Consider the following 22,974-nt stretch of genomic DNA (forward strand, 5'->3'; position numbering starts at 1 on the left):
CAGCCGCTCCGCGGCATATGGGATCCTCCTGGACTGGGGCACGAACCCATATCCCCTGCATCGGCAGGCAGACTCTCAACCACTGCGCCACCAGGGAGGCCCGAGGCTTTTGATTTTGAGGATATGGAGGATCCTTCAAAACTAGATATTATTAAAAACATCTGACATAGAATGCATAGTGAAGATGATTAAAAATTTTACAAGCAGATTGGGTATAGTCTCAGGGATCTTTTTATAAACACCAAATCTGATAAGCAGTGTGATTTTGAAGTTAAGCACAAGTTCTTAAAAACCCTCATAGTTATGAAAGCTGGTAGATTGGGACAACTAACTAGTTTTTGGTTGCGGGAAGAATTAAGAGGGGAAGTAGCACAGTACGTAATTATCAAAATCCATCAAGCTGGTAGTAGAAGTGAGCGCTAGAGGTCAAATGGGATTGCAAACATGAAGGATTTGTTGAGGAAGTGGTAGGAATGTGGAAGAAACACAGTGGGAAAGCTTTGAACATAAAAACATTAAGCATGACTCCTGAAATTTTTCTTAAATCTTACATTTGAGCTGACTTGCACTACAGCTAATTAGAAAGCCTTCAGGGATTTTTGTTGTTGTTTTTAAATGAAATGTAGCTTTACCTCTAATTAATGATATGTAATTAATCTTTCAGTTCCTTGTTTAATAAATCTCTTGCAATTTATATTAAGAGCATTATGCTTTAAAAAGTAAAAGCACTTTTGTTCACCAACATTTTCTTCTCACTTCTAGAAATCTGTGTTGCAGTATATTACTCTGTTCACAATTGCATCAGTTCTCTAGCATTCCCTGCTGGAAGCTTTTTGCTGTCTATTTTTCATTTGGTTTACTCTTTGGTTTCTTTACTCTCCAAAAAGGGGAGGTTAGGGCAATCTCCAGCTTTTAGGTGTTCATACATGTAAATGATACAGTCCCTCCCTTTTTTTTAAATTGTGTTAGTTTGTTAATTTTTATTTTCCTAGGGATACATCCAATTTCAGTTTCTGAAATTGGCACAAGGTTATTCATAATATCATCTTATTATATTGTCGATGTCAACACTATCTGACTCTTTCTCATTTCTTTTTTTTCCTTTTTTTTTTCTTTTTTTTTTTTTTTTTGCGGTACACGGGCCTCTCACTGTTGTGGCCTCTCCCGTTGCGGAGCACTGGCTCCGGACGCACAGGCTCAGCGGCCATGGCTCACGGGCCCAGCCGCACTGCGGCATGTGGGATCTTCTCGGACCGGGGCACGAACCCGTGTCCCCTGCATCAGCAGGCGGACTCTCAACCACTGCGCCACCAGGGAGGCCCTCTTTTTTGGGTTTTGTTTGTTTGTTGTTTTACCTTTTTTCTTTTTTTTAATTAATTTTTATTGGAGTATAGTTGCTTTACAGTGTTGTGTTAGTTTCTACTATACAGCAAAGTGAATCAGCCATACATATACATATATCCCTATCCCTCCTTTTTTTTTTTTAATCCTTCCCTTTTTAATGAAGACCTAGATGTGTTTGTAACAAATTGAGTTTAATTTTGAAATAGCATGGTTGTATTGTGTTCTATTTATACTGATTTGATAAGAAGTAAAAACCAAGAAGAAAGAATGATTTTAGAAATTTTTCACAATCTGCCTTTATACAATTTTATTCTTATGGAGAAACATGATGACATAAAAGGACTTTAAAAATTTTTTTTAATGAGTCAGAATAATCTGTTTTAGCTGATAATTTATTTAATATTTAGACAGTTGTTTGAGTGTCAATTAAAAGGATCCATAGAACACAGAATAGAAGTTATCATCATGTGGCATTTTGTGTATAAACAGATGCATTTGATACCTGAATTAAACAAGCAGGAGAATGTAAGATCAAATATACTGCAAACCAAAATAATGTGACAGATATGGTTTATACATGAGGGCTATGAAAGGATACATATTTGTAAATTGTGTATAGGACTTTAAAATTTTGACCATCAAAATAGTATCTGTATTTCATTGAAAGACCATTTTAATACGTAGATATATAGAGCTAACTTCCCAACATAGGTATTTCCTTATTAGGAACAATAATAGTGGAGTGAACCACAATTTTTACAAATCTTCGAATCTAATCTTGTACATTTTCTTAAATATTATAATTACCTATTTACTCTTATAATCAGGTAATCAAGAAAAGTAAGCATTTAAAAGCCAAATACACATTTTTTAAAAAAAAAAATAGGCTTTGATTGACCGTTACTACTTGCATTCTTCTTCAAAGAATGCAGTTGGATGCTGTCTGCTTTTCTGTGAACTAACAATGGTATTTTATTTAATAATAGTGGAGGAATACATAAAACTACCGTTTCTCCAGGCAACCGTATAGCTACTACTCAATTGCATTTAGCTAGAGAGATTATAGAAGACCAGGATTTGGAACTTTTACCATTTGTGCTTTTCATTACTTTTGACTCAGAACACTTTCTTTTTTATAAATCACTTTTTTACTATCTTTAGTATTTGGCTGTCTTTGCACCTTTTTAATAATAGTTATTTTGAGCATATTTACTTGTTTAAAATCAGATAGTAAGTACTTTTGATTTTAAGGGTGATAACAGCCATTGGTTTCCCAGTAGATTTTTGGGTTGATAGCACAGAAGGACATGATAGGAGACACGTTGGGGATTCCGGAGTGTTCTAGGGTAATTCAATTTGTGTGTGGGTCATGGTACTTTAAAAGATACTTCTATAAGAGATGCGTTCCTTAAGGTGATATGAAAACCAGGAGGGGAATCGTTTAGAATATTATGAAAATGAGGTAATCAAAGCTTTTCCAAGAAGGTGTCGTGCCTGGTATTTCAGAGTATGTTGTTGTCCTGGGTAGGGTTTCCATTGCTCTGTACTTCCCTCTGTGTTGAAGTAAACTCCTGGAGGGGAAGGTGAGTAGGCAGTTTTCAGAATGGGAAGGGCACCCAATATGACGGGGAGCGCTGGGTAAGAGAGCAGCAGGGGCAGAGACATTCATTGTGAGTTCTTTTTTCCTTTGGCCACTGGTTTGGTTTCTTCTTTGTCCTGTGAAATTCTGGCTTGTCTAGTTCAGTGTCTGGACAGCTAATTTCAAGTCCGTGCCTAGAAGTAGGGCCTCTTCTTGCAGGGCTTGCAGAAAGATTTGTAGGGAGGGGGGGTATAAATTAAAGATGGGACCTCTCTGGCAACTATTGGAAAATTATAAGGTAGCTCAGAAGTCCTTTAAACACTTTCCAGCCTTGTCTCTTCTCCTGGTATCCCTTTTTTCCCCATCGTGCCCCTCAGCTTAAAAGAAAGAGAAACTGGTTAAGAAAATTTTTTGAAGACGCCAGTCTCGGTCTTCATAGCTGAGGTTATTTTTTCTAGGAAATCCTACCAAACTCAGCCTCACTTGACAAACGTGTAATGCTCTTGAGGAGAGCATACAAAGCTTCTGTCATTGCCAGACACTAAACTCATTATGAACAACATAAACCCACGAACTTACGTAGAGTCATTTCTGACTTTTCACTAAAACTGCTGCTGGCTTTGGGCTCTGCCTCCCCGTGCGTGTCTCCCTGCAGCTCGCAGGTGCTTACTGACACACTGTGCCACAGGAGGTGCCCGTTTCCTTTTCTTTCTCTAGGTCTACAGGGGAAATATATAGCTTACCCCAGGATAGGTGGAAACAGTGACGCTTACATTGGGGTTTTTCTCCTAAGTACTCATGGATATGAGCGCTTATATTCACAGTGAACTGTGAACAGGAGAAAGAAATGCGAGCGCCCTGACCCCTTTGGAGTTATTTTTCATTGTGGCTAAATTATGTTTTTTCAAGTGTTATGAATTCCCAGGACATCAGTGTACACATGTAATTCAAATCTATGTCCAAGAAACATGTTTAAAACCAAACTTTAATTATTTAGTACTTTTAAGTCATATATAAAAATGTAAGGAAAGCTGAAATTTTTGTATTTAACAGAAACTCCCTAACATTCTAAATGCTGCTCTTTGGAAGCAGGTGACAGTTCCAACCAAAGCATTAAAATGGGGAGAATGGAACTGAGGAGAAAAATAAATTCAGTATCAAGTAGCTTATACTTAATTGTCAGTTAATTTGAGTGTTCCACTGCAACAGCAGAAAATCAGATTATAATCGAGTTGTGCCTTGTGATCACTCGGGTCTTGAAAGAACCTGTATCTGTATTGACAAAACGGATGGCTAAGGTGCATGTAGCTACAATTTAGATGGTTCTAGAGAAGGCCCAAAATGAGTTTGTTGACCATGTAGCGTAGATTTTCCACTAGTGCCTTTTGTATGTCCTCAAAGCAAAACTGCACTCTGGTCTTATTTTCATTATATCTGCAGATTTTATAAGATAAACTACTTTTAATTACGCAAGAGATCCAAAAACCTGGAGTTACCAGTTAGCCTTAGCAGTTGTTAATTCAGTAGAATGTCAACTCTCTTTTTAGTATGAGGATTAAAATATAATGCATGTGAGGGGTTTTGTATGTCATGGCTTTAAATTATAATAGCTCCTTTGGGTCACCACCTTTCAGTAAAAGAAACTTTGTTAAAAACACCCCCATTGAATTGCAGGTGATCAGAAAATCTGCCTTACAGAACAAGCCCGTGGTATTTCTAGAGGTGAATTTAAGAGTTCCTCAAAAGGAGAGACACAAATTGTGCCCCAGGCATGAATTGTCCCTAAGTATTTACTCAGTAAATACTTAACGAATTAGTTAATCCATAGTAACAAAATTATACAGTATGGCAAATTTAACCAGTCAGAACTTTAACTTTACCAGCTTACCTGGACTTCACAGTGTAAGTCCTTTAACTTACAGCAATTAGGACGCAGTTGTAAAGGGCAGCACAAGAGAAGGTACGCTTGTCGCACTTCCAGAAGTTGCCCTTATCTTAAACGACACTCACAAGGCTTTACTAAAACGTTTGTATTTGAATTTACTACATAGTCTACATAAATATCGTAAAAAAGGAAGACCCCAACTTTTAGAAGAGGCTATTTTTGTAAATGCCCTTTGGACACCTGGTTTGGAACTCAGAGCACAGTAAGCACATAAGTTGCCAGAACACATCATGTAGTGAACTTTGATTTCAAAGCTAGCTTGGGAAAACCTAGGTAACCTTATACTAGAAAATTAGTATAGTATTAAACAACACAGGAAAATTATTTGGCTTGAAATTATGTTCTTTCTTGTGTTATTATTGGGGGAAAACAGCACATTCACATAAGGATCAAGAAATAAGCAGAGCTTTTCTGAAGACAGTAGAGCTATGGCAGTGGGCAGGTTCTTCACTGCATTTTAATTTTGCTTCAGAACTTATAACTCCTCAGATACAAGGCTGTTACTTTTAATCTTTTCAACCATGATTAACTTCATAACTTGGCTCACAGCTGTAATAAAGGAATGAGGAATGGAAAAGGGGGAAGGAGTTTTGAAGCAATGACCGGACAAAAAACGGAAACAGAGGAGGATGGGGGCTGCAGAAGGGCTGGTGTGTGAGAGAAAATGTGGGTGCCTGAGCAGAAATTAACTGAGTTGTTAGCTGTGGTGGAGGAAATGGGTCAGGGTGGGGCACCACGTTTACTTTGCCCTCAGACGGATGATGTCAGAAGAAAGGCTGTTCTGGGTCATGCCTGGGTCAGCTATTAAGGACAGCTTAGGGAAACATTTGCTGGTCTTTCTCAAGACTTCACGTATTCCTAACTTCTCAGTGTGTCTCTCCAACTATTAACCAAGAACGTTACATCTGATACGTCAAGTGTGAAGTAGTGCTTTCCGAAGTCATCAGATTCTTGGAGTGAAACACGATGGCTGTCAGCATAATAAATTTAAAACGTGGCCTCTCCCCACACAGACTTCATAGCGTGTCTGAAAACCAAACCAGCTCTTCGGACACAAATGGAGAAAAATGCAAGAAGGAGTCAGGGCTTTGTGACTTGAGGTAGGCCTTGAAAAATGGGTGTTACTTCAAGAAGTGGACAGCATGGAAGGAATGGTATTACTCAAGGGAAGAGACATGAACCCAGATGCAGGGTTAGAAAGAACACTGGAGGTGGAGAGGATGGTGAGGCATTGATCGTTGTGTGAAGTTGTGGGAAAACTGAATCAGCCAAGTGAAGCCAGATAGCAGAGAACCTTTAAAACCAGAATATTTGTCCACTTGGTTCGGTGGACACTAAAGAGAAGTGCTTGCCCCTGGACAGAGGAGTGACATTTTCTCCACCATCATGGCACCTAGGCTCTCATTTGGGAAGGGAAGGATGGTGGGGGTTGAGTGATTCTATAGTTCTTTTGAAACAGGATGAACTTAATCGTAATGATTATGTGGATGAACGTGGATCAAAAAAGGGTAGCAATTACAAAGAAGCTTTTGCTGCCTGTTAAAAGACCATGATCATCAGAGAAATGATGCCTCAGACATTTGGTATCACCAGAAAGTAACAATAGAAGATGATGTAAGGAAATCACAGCTTTTGAACATGTATTCTCAAAAGGAAAATGTTTCTCATGGGTGTAAAATTAGATCAGAGAAATAAATGAGTTTATCAAGTTTGTGATCCAGAAACCTAGTCAACAAATGACGATTGCCAAGGCAGTTATTTCACTTAAGGTGTTTGCTGTTGAGAAGAAGCATGGTGTCCCAGAATCTGAGTTCAAGGGCAGTTTCAAGTGGTCTAAGGAGATGATGCATCGAAGTGGATCATCCTCATGGTGAAGAACCTACCTAGCTCCCCAGCAGCTGCTGAATGAATTTGGTGAAAGACCAGTCTCTCTCTAATGCTGCAGTCTAGCTTCAGTGAAGGCCAGGTTATATGCTGGATCAGATAGGCAGTTTTTAAAATGCGTTTTTCTGTAGCAGTGAACAGAATGGGCAAGAAGTGTATTATGAAGCGTATCCAAAAAAAGGAGGGAGAGAGAGAGAGGAAAAGAACTCACCACATCATAGGCACTTAAATCCTCCTCTCTTGTTGTTTTAAAGCACTGTACAGTAGCCAGACAATGCCACCTGGAGAGGGTTTTCGAGTTCAAGAAAGAAGCTGGGGGAAATCCGAACTTGCTTTAGACTGGTTGATAATTGTATGGGGTGCTTGCTTTTAGATTTCTTTTTTAATGCACATAGCCTGTCACAGGGAAAAAGGTTTTGTAAATTCAGTAGTGACTTAGCATTTACATGTTGAATAGTAACTTCAGAAGGTATGTTCTAGACATTGGCCACACAGGTGACCACCGGTGTTAAGAATCTGCACTGACTGGTTACTCACTGGCATCCTGCACTGGGAACACGCAGAAAAATGGAAACTCCATTACGTTTTTGGCCTGGGGGTCTCACCTCAGTACACGGGTAACGGCTTCAAAGGTGCTGCAGGTAACAAGCAGGACTGATGGTGACCCTCGGTGGCAGGATGACGCAGAAGGGGATGACTCAAGCAATAGCAAAGATTTGCTAAGACTGAGAATAGCAAGGACATTGTGGATAAGCATGTGGGGGAGGGGTGGCTAAGGACAACATTTGGTGTTTCATACAACAGGGTAAGTATTATTTTTCAGTACCTTTGTATATTCAAGCAGTATTTACCAAACTTTCTAATTATAAAGTAACTGGGACCCTTGTCAAAATACAGATTCTCAAACCTAGAATCACTTTCTAGGCAGGAGTCTAGGAAACTATTTTTATATATATATATTCTTTTATTTTATTTTTTATACAGCTATCTGTTTTATAAATATTAGTGTCTACATGTCCATCCCAATCTCCAATTCATCCCACCGCCACCACTCCCCCCACCGCTTTCCCCCCTTGGTGTTCATACGTTTGTAGGAAACTATATATGTGACAAATGCTCCAGATGAATTATATCCTTAGCACGTTTAGGAAGCACTGACTTAAGCCAATTCAGTAAGCCTTAACGTTGACAAATTGTTGTAATTTTTTTGATTTTTTATTTTATTGGAATATAGGTGATTTACAATGTTGTCATAATTTTAAGCCAGTGTGTTAGCTTAAAATTAATGGAATTTTCTTGTTCAGGTGATAGATATTTCTATATCATGTGGTGGTAGAAGTATGATAAGTATTAATGCTGACAGGCTCATAATTTTAGGGTTAATAGCTTATTCTTTGTGTGGAATTTGCCTGTCCTGTAAAAGGTATTAGGTACCATCTCTGGGAAGTAAAGACACACTCAGAGCTAAGCTGCATTTGTGCTCCTGGGTGCAGGGTGGCGTCTGTCTCTATTCCCACCTCTTCTCTGCTTCTCCTGCCCCACTTTGCTCTTCTTTTTCTCCCTTCCTCTTGTTCCCTCCATTATCTCTCAGAAAGTACAACCTTGATTTATCAAGGTTTTCATCCTAAAACATAAGTTAGCTTGCTAAGTATAAAATGTAAAAACTTGTAAGGTGACCGGGCCTCCAGTTCCATCGGCACTTAGTTTTCCCTTCCAGGTCTTCATCTGAATTAGCTTCATGTGGCCCCAAGTGTCACAGCATCTTCCACTTGGTTCTCATCTAGCCTCTTGATTTTCCTGTGCCAGCTGCCAAACTAGGTGGTCCTCCTACCCCAGTAATTCCTTATCCTTGGTAATTCTTCATCCCTAGTTACTAGAGAAGTGTTTGCTTTTGGGTTATTTCTCTCTAAGTGAAGCAGTCTCAATACCTTCATCCTGCCTTATCCCTATAGTGAAATATAAAAGATTTTGAGTTACAGAACTGAAATTAATATACAATATTGAAGGATCTTGATTTTCCTTCTATTTTACATCCCTAACTCAAAGGTGCTTTTCTAGTTTGTAGGAGATTATCAGTCCTATTAGGACATTCTTAGTATGTTTGGTATCTGTACTTTCCCATTCTGTCTTCCTTCCAGGAATGCATGTTCTCAAGGAGACTTTCCTCATCTAAGTTCATTTACATGCATCCTCACAGTACTGCAACTTCTGTAGCTATCTTTGTGCAGTTCAGGTTATAAATAGATTTTATCCAAAGGCCAATCCAAAAGGAAATATCTTAGAAGGAAGATGCCTTTTCCTTTTGGTAGTTTTTTCTCTTTGGATAAAAATCTCATACATGCAACTGGAGGTTGTTTCTGCTTCTCCAAACATTGTCGGTCTTTTTCCTTTTAGCAAATCTGGTCACAGTTCCCAAACAAGAAAGAAATCACACTGTCCTGCGTTTCTCATAGAGTTTACAATCCAGCTAGACAAGACAGAAACATGTGAAAAGTAAAATAAGTAGATCCGACTCTACCCCACAGTGTCACAGCACAGGAATGGTACAGACAGTAAAACCCAAGTTCCTGGTAAGGAGAGAGTTGATCATCTGTAAACTTGTAAACAAATCCAATTGCTTTTCTCTCTGGCACCAGAAAAAGAAAAAAACACGTTTCTGGCATGTTCTGAAAAAACACAGTCATAGCTATCTACTTTGTCTCATTTGCCTCACAAGTATGTCCCATCGTGACCTCCCTAATTCTTTTGCACACTGTCTCGCTTAAATGTTATTTTTCCTGAGCAACTTTAAGTTTTCTTGAAGATATTTCTCAGAGTCCCGAGGCAGATCATCAGGACAGCTGACTGTTTGCACATTAAGAGGAACCTGGGGTCCCATCAGAGTCCGGGAGCTTCTGCTTTGTAGTCGTGAGCGATAGGGATTTGTGTGCGCTTAGCCTCTAGGACTCAGCGTGGTTTGTTTTCCCCTCCGTGTCCCAGTGGTGTCCGTCCAGGCCTCGCCTTTTTCCTGTCGCCTCATCTCCAGTGCCGCTCTCCTCTCCCACTTGCTGTGAGCTGGCAGTAAGGTCAACCAGACGCCCGGCTTTACTCCAGGTGAAAGAAGTTAGGCGCAGGACACGTGTACTGGCAAGATGAATCCCACCCTCAGCTCTCCTGTCCCGGGAGGGGCAGAAGCTGAAAGCTCTCATTGTCCAGGTCCTGTGGCTCCCTTCGGTTGCGCTCCTTGGCCGATACCAGACCTTTCTTCTTGGTTCTGTCCTTTAAGGTTGAAGTTCTTCATACTTCAAGGCTTGGCTACCACTCTTAGGCCATCATCTGTCCAGCTGGATTTCTGGAAGAGGAAGGGGCTTTCCCCTGAGCGTGGTGCGTTCCTCCTGTCCTTCCCTCTCCTGCGTCCTGTTTCACCGCTTCTGTTGAAACGGCTGCTTCGGAAACCACATTCCCGACCTGTCCAGCCGCCTCCGCCTGTGGACACGTTATTTCATTTCTTCTTTCTCCTGTCCCTTGCCCTCAGGCCCACAGCGAAGTTGGCTTCTACCCCTTGACCTGCTCCGACCTCCCATCCTTCTGGGGAATAGAGTTCTAAAAATGGTCTCTCATACCCGCTCGCCACCTTGGAAGTCCCACTCATGAATCGATAGAGCATATCTGCGTATTATCAGTCGTCATCGTCTGCCTTACCCCACCACATTCAAAGTATTTACGTTCCTGCAGTTGCGTTTTTAGTAAGAGCTTTGCTGTCTTGTTTGGCTGTTGGCCCTCAAGTCTAGCTTACTTTAGGGAACCTTATGTCTCAGCCTTTACCAGGAAGACTGGACTTAGACATGAATGTGCACTAAATAGCACACTAAAAAACTACTTGTATGGAAAATGTGTTACTAGACCATGCAGATGAACCGGCCAGGCTGTTGGAAGTCGTTGCCAGAGCTCAGATTTGATCTGTGTGTTTAGAATTGTCTGTCTGAGCCTGACAGGCGTCTGCTTCGGTGGAGTCACAGCACTGATGCCTGCGGTTCTTGTTCAGCCTCCGCAGCTGTTCACTGGTTCAGGATCTACTTTGTTTTTGCCTGGTTAAAACCTGGTCAAGGTAAAATGTACAGTAAAGTATTCATCCGGAAAGATGTCTGATCAGTGTTCATCTGTAAGTAAACCTGCTTTCTTTACTTTCATTTCAGATTTGTCCAATATGTGCGGCATTGCCTGGAGGCGATCCTAATCATGTCACGGATGACTTTGCAGCTCATCTTACACTCGAACACAGAGCCCCTAGAGATTTAATATCCTTTCGAGAGGCAACAAGGGGAAAAGTTGTTTGTAACATGTATCATTTCGATGAATTTTAAGGACGGCATCCCCAAAGCGGAAAACTAACCTCCAGACTATCTGAGTTGATTTAACCTTTTCCTAAGAGTGACTCAGTGTTGAGATGCAATGTCTTATTTCTCTTTTTCTCTGCTCTGACTGTTACGTTAATCGTGCTCAGTAAGTGAAAGTTCCCTTGCTCATCATCTTTAGTTTGTTACCATCAGATGTTTTTGAAGACAATTTGACCAGGTTATAAGTCTTCAGGAGGGTGTTTTCATACAAAAGAGGAAAATGCTAATCCAAGTTAAAACCTAGTTCATAAACTACATGGGGGATGTATTTGCTTGCCACCCCTGTTCTCTGTTGCCTCACCCTGTTATAGGCTGGATGGTGGGCAGGTGTGCATCGTGGGGCTTCCTTCCCTTTTGGAGTTTCCTTCTCCAGAGAGAGCCATTTCCTGCCCAGTCTCTGAGTAGGATAGCATAAGGTCAGGTCCAGCTCTAAATTCCTTTCCCACTTTCATTTCTGCTTCCCCTCCCAAACCAATCTCATGACAGTTCCTGTCAGTATTCCCTAATAATCTCCAAGAGATTACTGGCCCCCCAGAGTAAATTAATTTTGTAGACTCGGTGCTTCTGGTTTCAAGTTATGAATTGTTTTTCTGAAACTATCACCTATTAACGTAGGGTTCTGTTCTCATGTAAAGGTTTTAGTGTTCGTTGCAGTTTGAAGCAATTCAAGAGCTAATCACAACCTCTCTCCCTGCCAGACTTCATTCTGATTCCTTTTCTTGCCTCCTGGCAATCATAACTCAAGCTTAGACTTATTTGAGGAAGAAACTGGTCTGGTGGTTTTCTTGCCGTACAGGTCCCATCCCTTGCTCACAATTCTTAATTTTCTAATTAGAAATATGGCCCTTTAGCGTTAGGGGAAGATAAGTGGAAACTAACGGAAAGATAAAGATATGGACCCATCCTGAGAAGTTAGCATATCAGCCTGGACTGAGCCAGGCTAGGACAAGTACGGAAAGAACAGAGGAACCCCCTCTGCCTCTCTCCTAGATGCAGGGGACACTAAAAGCAAAATGAAGAGAGCGGTGCTTGCTTGTTTTTGTTTTTTCCAAGAGAATGTGAAAATCCAAATAGGCCAAGAATACTTTAGCCTTAGAGTCACTTCTCATTTTGTATAAAAGAATCCTATAACAATACCCAGAGTTATGCTTGATCTATGCTTCACTCCATCTCCATGGAGAAGCTAGGCAAATAACTTAAAACCGTGCTGTTGTCCTGCACTCTTTCAGCAAGTTCAAGGGCCTCTAGTGAAATTAGTATCCGCTCAGTAGAATGTCCCATATCATCTACATGAATTTTTGTAAGATTCTTACGAGTCTTTCATTACCAAGAAAAGATTAACTTATGCAAAATATAAGAATAAGAGAAGTCATGTGTTGCATTTTAGATTACTAACAAGTATTATCATTAAGTTCTAGAAAGCAAAATGTTGGCATAGCAGTTTTCCTGGAAATACAACTGATTTTTCAGGTACTTCAAGTGCTACTGTGTGGTAATTTTGTTTGACATGAGGGAGTGACTTGCTTCTAAGCCTCTTAAGCACCCAAACTTTTTTTTTTTTTAAACTACTTTGATGGAACTCTTCCTAAAGTACACTTTTTAAAAACAAAGTGTGATGATCACATCACTTTCTGCAGAACCCAAGCCACTGTCATGAATACCACCATGAAACAGTGTGCATTGTGGTGGCGCCTGAGGGCTTCCTGGGTGGAGCCACCCACCCTGTCCCCACGTGACTCCTGAACCATCAGCTGAAAAACCTGGGAAGTCAACACAAAAATTAATCTGTATTATATAGCTGTCTGTTGGCTGCTTTGTTTCTTTTTTTTTTTTAATTTTTGTTAAGAGTATGGTTGATTTACAGTGCTGTGTTAGTTTCTGCTGTACAGCAAAGTGAATCAGTTACACATGTACATATATCCACTCTTTTTTAGATTCTTTTCCCATAGATTGGCTGCTTTGAAAGAAGATCTCCCCTGCTACAATATCTAGTTCACCCAGTCCCCCTCCCCGCCCTCCTTGCACATTCACACTCACCTGTGTGGAGGACGCACAGTGTTGTCTTCGTGAGTTTCGGCAGCTCTTTGCTCCTCAGGACCTTCTTCAGTGCAACTCACACGCAGGTGTATAAGGTGGTCGAGGCTGCTGGAACTTTGACTTCTTGATAAATGTGCTGTTACTCTCTCTGTGTCCACCTGTACAAGAAATTCAAATCTGGTTTTCTGCTTAGCAGCAGCATTGGAAGAAAAAAAAAAAACTTGGGCTTCCCTGGTGGCGCAGTGGTTGAGAGTCCGCCTGCCGATGCAGGGGATACAGGTTCGTGCCCCGGTCCGGGAAGATCCCACATGCCCTGGAGCAGCTGGGCCCGTGAGCCACGGCTGCTGGGCCTACGCGTCCGGAGCCTGTGCTCCGCAACGGGAGAGGCCACAACAGTGAGAGGCCCGCATACCGCAAAAAAAAAAAAAAAAAAAAAAAACTTGACAGATTAAAACTAAGCCAGAAGGAGTCTTTTACTCCTGAATTTAAATTATTTAGACTGTTCGTTTCTCATTACAGATGGTCACTGAGATTTGATTAGCCTGTATATTAGCACAATTCTCACCAAATATAAAAAATTGCTGGTTATTATTTGTGGTTACTTCGGTATGAACGTATACGGAATTCAATACGGAGTAGAGGGTAAGAGAATGTCTCACCCTGGGTGTCTGACCAGGCAGTGCCTCTCGCCTCGTTTGGCAGTGTTAGGAAGGAACTTCTTCCCACCTGGAGAAACAACTTTTTTCTCTTTGAAAACACACACGCATACGCAACATACACACACAGTATACACATACTCACATGTTGCTTTATGTCTGAGTGTCTTTTTTAGAGTTAATAGCCCTCATAGATATAGTTGTACCATTTGTATTCTAAATGAAATGTGCTATTTTAAAATGCTTATAATTGGGGAAATCTGCATGTCTATCTTGCAAGGACTCGAGTGACTTTTTTCTCTCTCTGTGTGAAATACTTGAGTTTTTTCCTTAACTTTGGAGTTATGATGAGTCGAGTGGTGTTCGCCACGTACGTAGAATGTTTCACCCTGGCCGGGGATTGGGAGGTCCTCGTGCACGTAGATCAAACATGCACTTTACTAGCAGTTCTACTGGTGGACTTTCTTCTTCTCAGAGTTCATATTCTCCAAGCAATAGGGAAGCCATGGATCCTATAGCTGGTAAGTTAGTTTCACATGAATAAAGGAAATGGCTGGGGATGGTGGAGCTCCCTTTAAAAATTTCTGGTAGGATTTGTATTCTTAGTCTCTTATCACACGCCACATGTTCCTTGACAAAATTCCTCTATATTTTATAAGTATAAAATATGCTTAAAGTAGACCACATAAAGTAGTTCATATTATTTTGGCATTTCTTTAAGTACTTAGAGGTATAAGAGAATAAGGAACAATCTGTGTTCTATTTGTGGCCTCCAGTGAAACCCAAGAAAATCATAGAAGATTTCAGAGTTGAAAAACCTGCAGAATTTCATGGTTCAGCCTCCACAAGCACACAGATAAGAAAACTAACTGACAGGACTAAAGAATTAAGCTCTTCTCATGGAAGAAAGTCAAGTACAAGTGTCTCGTCTTTGCCTTGATTTGAGAACTATAGTATTGTGGAACGTTCGTGTTTTAATAGCTTGGGAAAATCTTACCTTAAAAAACATTTGGGGGGGGGCTTCGCTGGTGGCGCAGTGGTTGGGAGTCCGCCTGCCGATGCAGGGGACGCGGGTTCGTGCCCCGGTCCGGGAAGATCCCACATGCCGCGGAGCAGCTGGGCCCGTGAGCCATGGCTGTTGGGCCTGTGCGTCTGGAGCCTGTGCTCCGCAATGGGAGAGGCCACAACAGTGAGAGGCCCATGTAACGCAAAAAAAAAAAAAAAAAAAAAAAAAAAAAAAACATTTGGGGGCTTCCCTGGTGGCGCAGTGGTTAAGAATCCACCTGCCAATGCAGGGGACATGGGTTCGAGCCCTGGTCCAGGAAGATCCCACATGCTGTGGAGCAACTAAGCCCAGGCACCACAACTACTGAGCCTGCACTCTAGAGCCCACGAGCCACAACTACTGAGCCCACGTGCCACAACTACTAAAGCCCACACACCTAGAGCCCGTGCTCCGCAACAAGAGAAGCCACCGCAGTAAGAAGCCCACACACCACAACGAAGAGTAGCCCCCACTCGCCACAACCAGAGAAAGCAGGCGTGCAGCAGTGGAGACCCAACACAGCCAAAAATAAATGAATAAATAAATAAATTTATTTAAAAAAAAAAACATTTGGGGCCTCCCTGGTGGTGCAGGGGGACACAGGTTTGAGCCCTGATCCGGGAAGATCCCACATGCCACGGAGCAACTAAGCCCATGTGCCACAGCTACTGACCCACGAGCCACAGCTACTGAAGCCTGTGTGCCTAGAGCCCGTGCTCCGCAACAAGAGGAGCCACCGCAATGAGAAGCCCACGCACCGCAGTGAAGAGTAGCCCCAGCTTGACGCAACTAGAGAAAGCCCGCGCACAGCAACAAACACCCGATGCAGCCATAAATAAATAAATAAATAGAAAAAAGTTATTAAAAAAAAAAAAGCACAACATTTGAACATGTAGTTCATAGCTAAGTCACTGGTCTCATGCACGGCCAACCTGGGAAGCCAGCAGCAAAACACAAGGTTTGACAGTCAAAATGTCAGAAGTCACTGTAGCCTGAGACCCTGAAAGTTACAGTAAGCACTGGCAGGCAGTGAGAGTCCAGGGAGCCTGTACAAGTCCAAAATGTGTACATACAGTGGAACGCGTACCTGAAATGCAGCTGAGTATAAATCTGTCATCAAAATAGGAACAGTGTTATTCATAAAATCTTCCTTAAAATGTGAGATATTCAGTGTAAAATATTTTTTTAAGAGATTTATTTATTTATTTTTGGCTGCGTTGGGTCTTCGTTGCTGTGCACGGGCTTTCTCTAGTTGCGGCGAGCGGGGGCTACTCTTCGTTGAGTTGCTTCTCACCTCAAGGCTTCTCCTTTCAGTGGCTTCTCTTGTTGTCGAGCGTGGGCTCTAGGTGCGCGGGCTTCAGTAGCTGTGTCACATTGGCTTCAGTAGTTGTGGCTCGCCGGCTCTAGAGCACAGGCTCGGTAGTTGTAGCGCACGGGCTTAGTTGCTCCGCGGCATGTGGGATCTTCCCGGACCAGGGCTCAAACCCGTGTCCGCTGCATTGGCAGGCAGATTCTTAACCACTGCGCCACCAGGGAAGCCAGTGTAAAATCTTAATTCCAAATGTGCTTTGGGCATTTGGATGTGCAGTAAGCACCAAAAAACTGAGTTTTGGGAACTTTAAAAAATACTTCTTCATCCAAAAGGAATATTTACCTGCTGTCTTTGGTAGCAGGCTCTAAAAGTTAATGTGATTTCTGGGGGCAAAATTCACAATTGAGACACTTTCTCCATTCAGTTTTTTTTCTGTCAGTGAAAAGTAGTTTATGTTAGTGATGGACTATATGAAAGAATGGTGTTAAGAGCCCCTGGAACAAAACAACGGTGAGCAGTAAGGCAGAAATGTGCCCTGGAAATGCATTTTAATGGTGAAGAGCTTTGCCAGCCTAGGAATGTTGAAAGGGCAATCATCAAATCCATGTAAGCCAGATAGACCCTCCACGTGGGAGAAGGCAACTACTGCACCTCACTTAGATGACGAGGCAGGGACAGGGAGCCACCTGGCTTCTGATGAGCACAGCCTTGTCCAAACAAGAGCGTCTAAATAGGCTGTACAGTCAGGAGCTAATCAGCTTCACTGGGCATCACCAGTGGTCCTCACTGCAGTGGTGCTCTGGGGCTCTCAAGCAGCAGTACCAGAAGGTTCCAGAGAAAGAAGGCAGAGGCAAGTGTACAACCGTCACAGTTAGAAATGATGCAGGTCTCTTGGATTTAATTCTGACAGTCATTCAATCATTAAATAAATGTTTGCCTACTGTGTGTCAGGTGCTGTTCTAAGAGCCAGGAATATCGTAAACAGTAGACTTGATCCCTGCTTTCATGGAGCTCACGTTGAGAGGGTTTATGTTATGTTTGGACCAGTAGATGAGCCACCTTAGCCTACTAAAATACTAAGAGAAAGTGTAACTAAATCAGCCCATTATGCAAACAACTTAAAAAACAATTTGCTGTGTTTTGCTTAAAAATAATCGTGTGTGAGCTAATATTCATATGTATTTGCATTTCCCATACACAACACATACACAACTCTTGCCTCTAGGAGGCATCCTAAAAGGTATTAAGCTCCACGCTGAAACTGTATGTTGCCACAGGTTACCTTCCTGTTGACGATCATTTTTACTGTTCCTCTGGTAAAAGACTGACCTGTAGCGTTTTGTTTTCCTCATATTGCAGTAGACATTAATGTCTTCATTTCCGTTGGCAGAGCTTTTGTCCCAGTTATCAGGAGTGAGACGTTCTGCAGGAGGACAGCTTAATTCCTCCGGCCCTTCCGCTTCTCAGTTACAACAACTGCAGATGCAGCTGCAGCTAGAACGGCAGCACGCCCAGGCAGCACGGCAACAACTGGAGACTGCACGCAACACAACCCGGCGTACTAACACAAGCAGTGTCACCACTACAATCACACAATCCACAGCAACAACCAACACAGCTAACACAGAAAGCAGTCAGCAAACTATCCAGAATTCCCAGTTTCTTTTAACAAGGTAGTTCATCTATTAACGTAACCTTGAGAAGTAGTATTTCATTAGCGCCGCGCAGCCTGAGATGACCTTTTCTCTTTTGTGCTTATATGTGTTCTTAAAGGCTCGGCCTTTGATCAAACCATTAAAACTCACAGATCTCTAATCAAAACTGTATATTCAGTATTTCCTTAAAAATATGAAAAATAATAGTTTATTTTAGATAAACTAGGAATGCTGATGGTCTTGTTCTAACAGTGTATCATCATCTGATATGAATTTCTTTTCCCTATTGCCCATAAAATGTAAACATCGTATCATTACATATATGGGACATACTAGGTACATTTATTGTCATAATTAACATTGCTGTCTTTTTATTGCCAGTTTCAGTCTGCTGTGAAATATCCAAAAGTACAAGAGCAGATTTTATAACGTGGTGGTTTTCTCCTGAGAATTTCTAAAGAAGTGGAATTTAAATTTTTGTGGTTAGCGTACACAAAATAACTTTTAAAAAATGGTTCACCACAGTGTAAAAAATACTTAGTACACGCAGTAAATGGCTCTGCTGGATGGAGTAGGGTTCTTATTTGCTTCTGAAAACTACCATTAGCAACCAAATATGTTCCTCTGCTGAGACCTCCTAGGCATTTTATGTGACTTTTAAAAATAAAAGAATTTTAGAAAGAGCAGTAATGAGTAGATGTAGGCTCAGCAGATAATGAACCTGGACTAATGTGGACTTTTAATGGAATAGAGAGGAATATAAAGTTAAAAACTGTGAAACGAAGAAGAAAATGTGTAATATATCAGTTACCTCCAAAAAGTAATGTGTGTGACAACTAGATGTTAGAAGAAAACACTATTTCTATGTATGTTTCTTTTATCTCATGCTTTTAAACATCTCTGTTAGTACAGTGGCACATGTGTATAGTTGTAAATAACATATTGTTGATGCAGAATAAAAAATGTTTTCAGATCTCTGCAAATAGGACCCCTGTCAAGAGCCCCAGCTTTTACTAGTTTGGACCTTAGGCAAGTCACTTCACTTCTCCAAACCTCAGTTTTATAATATCCCATGAGTTTTGCTGCATTAGAATGAGAATTGTTTTGAGGATGAAATGGAATACAGGTATGTGTATGGTCTGGCTCAGTATCTGGCATGTAATAAAAACCCAATTAATGGTACTTATGATCATTTGGTATGGATCTAAGGAGGAAGTTTCAAGTGGGAAATTTACCTTTGTATTCTCTCTGCAAAGTGAGTAACTGTGCCTGATTGATTATTACCAGAAAATGTGGCTTCAGCGTAAAGAAAGCACAGAGCCACAGATGTAGGTACCTACCTCAGGAAGGAGCCCTACCAGTGTGTGTGTCTGCTGAGGGTTCGCTGGCCTGGGGGGTGGAATGAATGTCTTGCCCCACTGCCCTTTGGAAAACACATCTTCCCACCCTTGCTCCACTCTGGTTTTGTTTTTCTTTTCTGAGCTCCAGACTCAGTGAGCTTGATCTGGGACTTTTCTCTATGTAGTTACTCTAGACCAGACAGCAAGCAACCAGGGCACAGTATGGGTGGCCTCTGAGTGCTTTCCTTGGATTCTGGTTGTAGCTTCTGGAAGGCCCCCTTTTTGTCATCTGATACTATATATTGCATAGTACCTTGCAATTTGTAGACCACTTTCTACATCTTTCATTGTGTCATTAGATCCTGACTCATATGGTTTACCTAAGGCAATATTTCCCCAAAAATATTCCCTGGAACTTTATATATTCTAAGAAATATAAATAGTTACTTACGTTCAACTTTTTTTCCTGATGAATAAGTTTGGGCAAAACTAAGTAACAAATAGTTTATTTACCCTTGGGCATCTCAGAACTTCAAATACATTAACGTGTGTGCTGAGAATCTTCAAGGCTAGGAGAGGGTCTGCGATGTTTCCAAGGGGAAATCCTTGTCCCTGGCCACACAGCTGTTATGTGATGTGTGTAGGGCCCCAGCCTCATCTTTGGTCTCTTTGACCAGGGGCAATTCTTGTTCCTGTCGCCTTGGAACTGATGGTGGGACACAGTTTCTTTGGGATCCAAAAATGGTTGACCTTTTAGAAAGCAATTGTGTAAGTGCCTATGTCAGATTCCAGTCTCTTGGTAATGGAGCCAACTAGTTTTGCTAACTCCAGTTTGAAGCTCCTTACAAGCTTTGCAGTTACTTCTAGATCCCAAATGAAGTTTGGCCATCAAGACATCTAGTCCTAGTACCGATTTTATCTACCCCCCTCAGGAGTGAAACATTTTCTCAGTTATTTCCTAAAAATCAAAACAGTAATACTAGAATTACGTGCTTTCTGAAGGTTTGGGGGCCTCAGCCTGTATGTTTCTAGTTTGCCTGCTTGCTATGTAGGTAGTTTTCTATGCATCCTTTCTCTTCCTAATAGGTTTGACTTTAGTTTGTTTTTCTTTTTGAGGCCTTTTCCAAAACTAAAGATGTGGAATGTATTTCATTTCTTAGCACTTTCAAAGTTTTTGATTGAGAATATGTAGCCTATTGCTCAATCTCCTGTTTCATTAGACACTCTCTTATATTCTTTTTTTTTTTTTTTTTTTTTTTTTTTGCGGTACGCGGGCCTCTCACTGTTGTGGCCTCTCCCGTCGCGGAGCACAGGCTCCGGACGCGCAGGCTCAGCGGCCACGGCTCACGGGCCCAGCCGCTCCGCGGCATGTAGGGTCTTCCCGGACCAGGGCACGAACCCGTGTCCCCCGCATCGGCAGGTGGACTCTCAACCACTGTGCCACCAGGGAAGCCCTTATATTCTTAATTTGGTTTTAATCATAAATGTCATCAGTCATTTCCTTTCAATGTGGATTTAATGGCCTTTATGTAGTTACCTTCCAGATCCTTTTGTGTTCTTTCAGTTCTTACATTTAGATCTTTTGTTTTCTAAGCCATGGATCTAATCATTGAGTGCTTTTGAACTTAATGGCTGTGAGATTTTTGAGCAAGTCACTTAACCTCTTCAGTCTCTTCTGCCTATAAGTTGATAATAATGAGACCTAACTCGTAGGAGTTAAAAGAGGTAATCCATACAAAAAGCACTTAAAGCAGAGCCCATGGTGAGTGCCCAGTATGCCTCCCCCATTGCTACTTTGGGATGCCCCCACGCCTTCCAGCATCGGTGGGACAGCAGGGAACAGGTGCGGGGTGTAGACGAGCTTGGGCTCCGAGTGCACCTGGCTTCTCCGGGAGGAGCACCTGTCACGCGTGCCTACTGAAACTCCTTTCACTGTCACCATCTTCTCCCTGTTTGTTGCTTTTCTTGGCCCCAGTGCTCCAACCAGTTTCCCTTTCTTTCTTTGCCACTCAAAATGTAGAGAAATAAAATTAGCACTGAAACTAAGCAGAATTTTGCATAAGTCACTTAACAGGTTAGTAATAAAAAGTCAGCTCTTAACATCCGTCCAGTCTCTGTGCAAACGAACCAGGTTTCCCAACATGACACAGGTCTCATAAGTGCCTGTTGTCAGATGAGCATACTGGGCCGTTAAACCTTGGGTCAGACCTGTTACACAGTCCTTGGTAGAAGCGTAGGTGCGCACATGCTCGTGCGTGCGTGCGTGTGAGTGTGTGTGTTTGCCCTCCCAGTCTTCTGGACATATCTTCATTTCAGCAAGAATTAGATGGAAATAATAGAGAAAAGCCAAGAGAACTTTTAGGATTCTTTTCGGTTGACTATTCTAATCACTGCAGATTTTGTTTTTGTGACCAGAGTTGCTACTTCTCTTTTTACTCCCCACTGGTAAAATTTTGGTTAGGGAAATCACTACTTCCCCAAGTATCTGATCTGTTAGAAATTTTGTTTTCCTTAGGAAATTTTTCACCCCAGTTTTCTCTAAAGGGAGTATGAGAAGTGTAAATGTATTTTTTCTCATTGAATCTAATTAAAGCATAGACTTGCACCTCGGGGTAACAGTATTGCTGCAAGTGTGGGGAATTCATCTCAACGTAATTAAGGAGGTATATTAGAGCAAGGTGTTCCATTAATATGTCTCAGATTCTGAGTTTCGCCACCTGTGAAGCTTGTCCAGGGTAGGACATCGTAGAAATTGACCACGACGTTGTTCATTGACTTTTTACCAATGAGATCTTTTCTTTTTCATTTACACAGGTTGAATGATCCTAAAATGTCTGAAACAGAGCGCCAGTCCATGGAAAGTGAGCGCGCAGACCGCAGCCTGTTTGTCCAAGAGCTCCTTCTATCCACTTTAGTTCGTGAAGAGAGCTCGTCCTCGGACGAGGATGAACGGGGGGAGATGGCAGATTTTGGTGCTATGGGCTGTGTAGATATTATGCCTTTAGATGTTGCTCTAGAAAACCTAAATTTAAAAGAGAGTAATAAAGGAAATGAGCCTCCACCACCTCCTCTTTGATGCCATCCCACTCCGCAGACAATGTCCTCTGTGCTGTATTTGCCAATGAAAGTGGACAACAACTGTCTTGGGTTTGTTTGGTGATTGTAATTTCAGGTCTGTCACTCTGTTACATTGTGTACATTCAAAAGGAAGAGAGAAAATATATACGATAATCATTTCCACTTAACTAATTTTTACTTCTAGCAGGTAAATGTAGGTAGCAGTGCAGGGGTGATCTCTGCTTCCTGTACCTTGACATGCAAAAGGCTCTCCTAATACTCCACATTCAAACTGAAGAGGAAAATTGAAATCTCTAATGAAGCTGCTGTGTGTATTTATGAATATTAATGAATAAAAACTGCTTGGATGGTTTACCTTAACTACTGCATGAGGTTTTTTGCAGCGTGCATGAGTTTTAGTGACCTTGTTATTTAAAAAACTTAAATACAAGGAGTAAAACTTAAAAATAAAAGCCCAAAGCTTTCCCAAACATTATTCAATGGTTACGCAGCAACAGAGTTACTTGACAAAGTAGCTTTTGAATAATGTCTGCCTGAATCACCTTTCTTTGTGTGCCTCTACGCACAAGCCAGCTCTGCAGTGGAACCTGGGGTCGTAGCCGGTGTCGCGCTCCGCCCTGTGTGACTGTCCTGTCGCCCTGTTAGTCATCTTACCGTGTGGAGCTCAGCCTGTCTAACTCATCCATAGAAGACACACCAGTACAGCTACTGTGGGAATCTGCT

General features: G+C 41.6%; 1 protein-coding gene across 1 annotated transcript in view; it reads left to right on the forward strand.

Annotated features, from left to right (window-relative positions):
- Positions 1-22,611, forward strand: part of KCMF1 (potassium channel modulatory factor 1) — a 73,592-nt gene extending 50,981 nt beyond the window's left edge. Inside the window, exons 4-7 of the mRNA XM_081254589.1 lie at positions 10,928-11,044; positions 14,159-14,342; positions 17,569-17,851; positions 21,988-22,611. Coding sequence (XP_081110715.1) covers positions 10,928-11,044; positions 14,159-14,342; positions 17,569-17,851; positions 21,988-22,249 — 846 coding nt within the window. The 3' untranslated portion in view covers positions 22,250-22,611. The remainder of the gene's footprint in view (positions 1-10,927; positions 11,045-14,158; positions 14,343-17,568; positions 17,852-21,987) is intronic.
- Positions 22,612-22,974: the final 363 nt, after the last annotated feature.

Source organism: Mesoplodon bidens (assembly GCF_964165515.1).
Source record: "Mesoplodon bidens genome assembly, chromosome: 14".
Classification (NCBI taxonomy): domain Eukaryota; kingdom Metazoa; phylum Chordata; class Mammalia; order Artiodactyla; family Ziphiidae; genus Mesoplodon; species Mesoplodon bidens.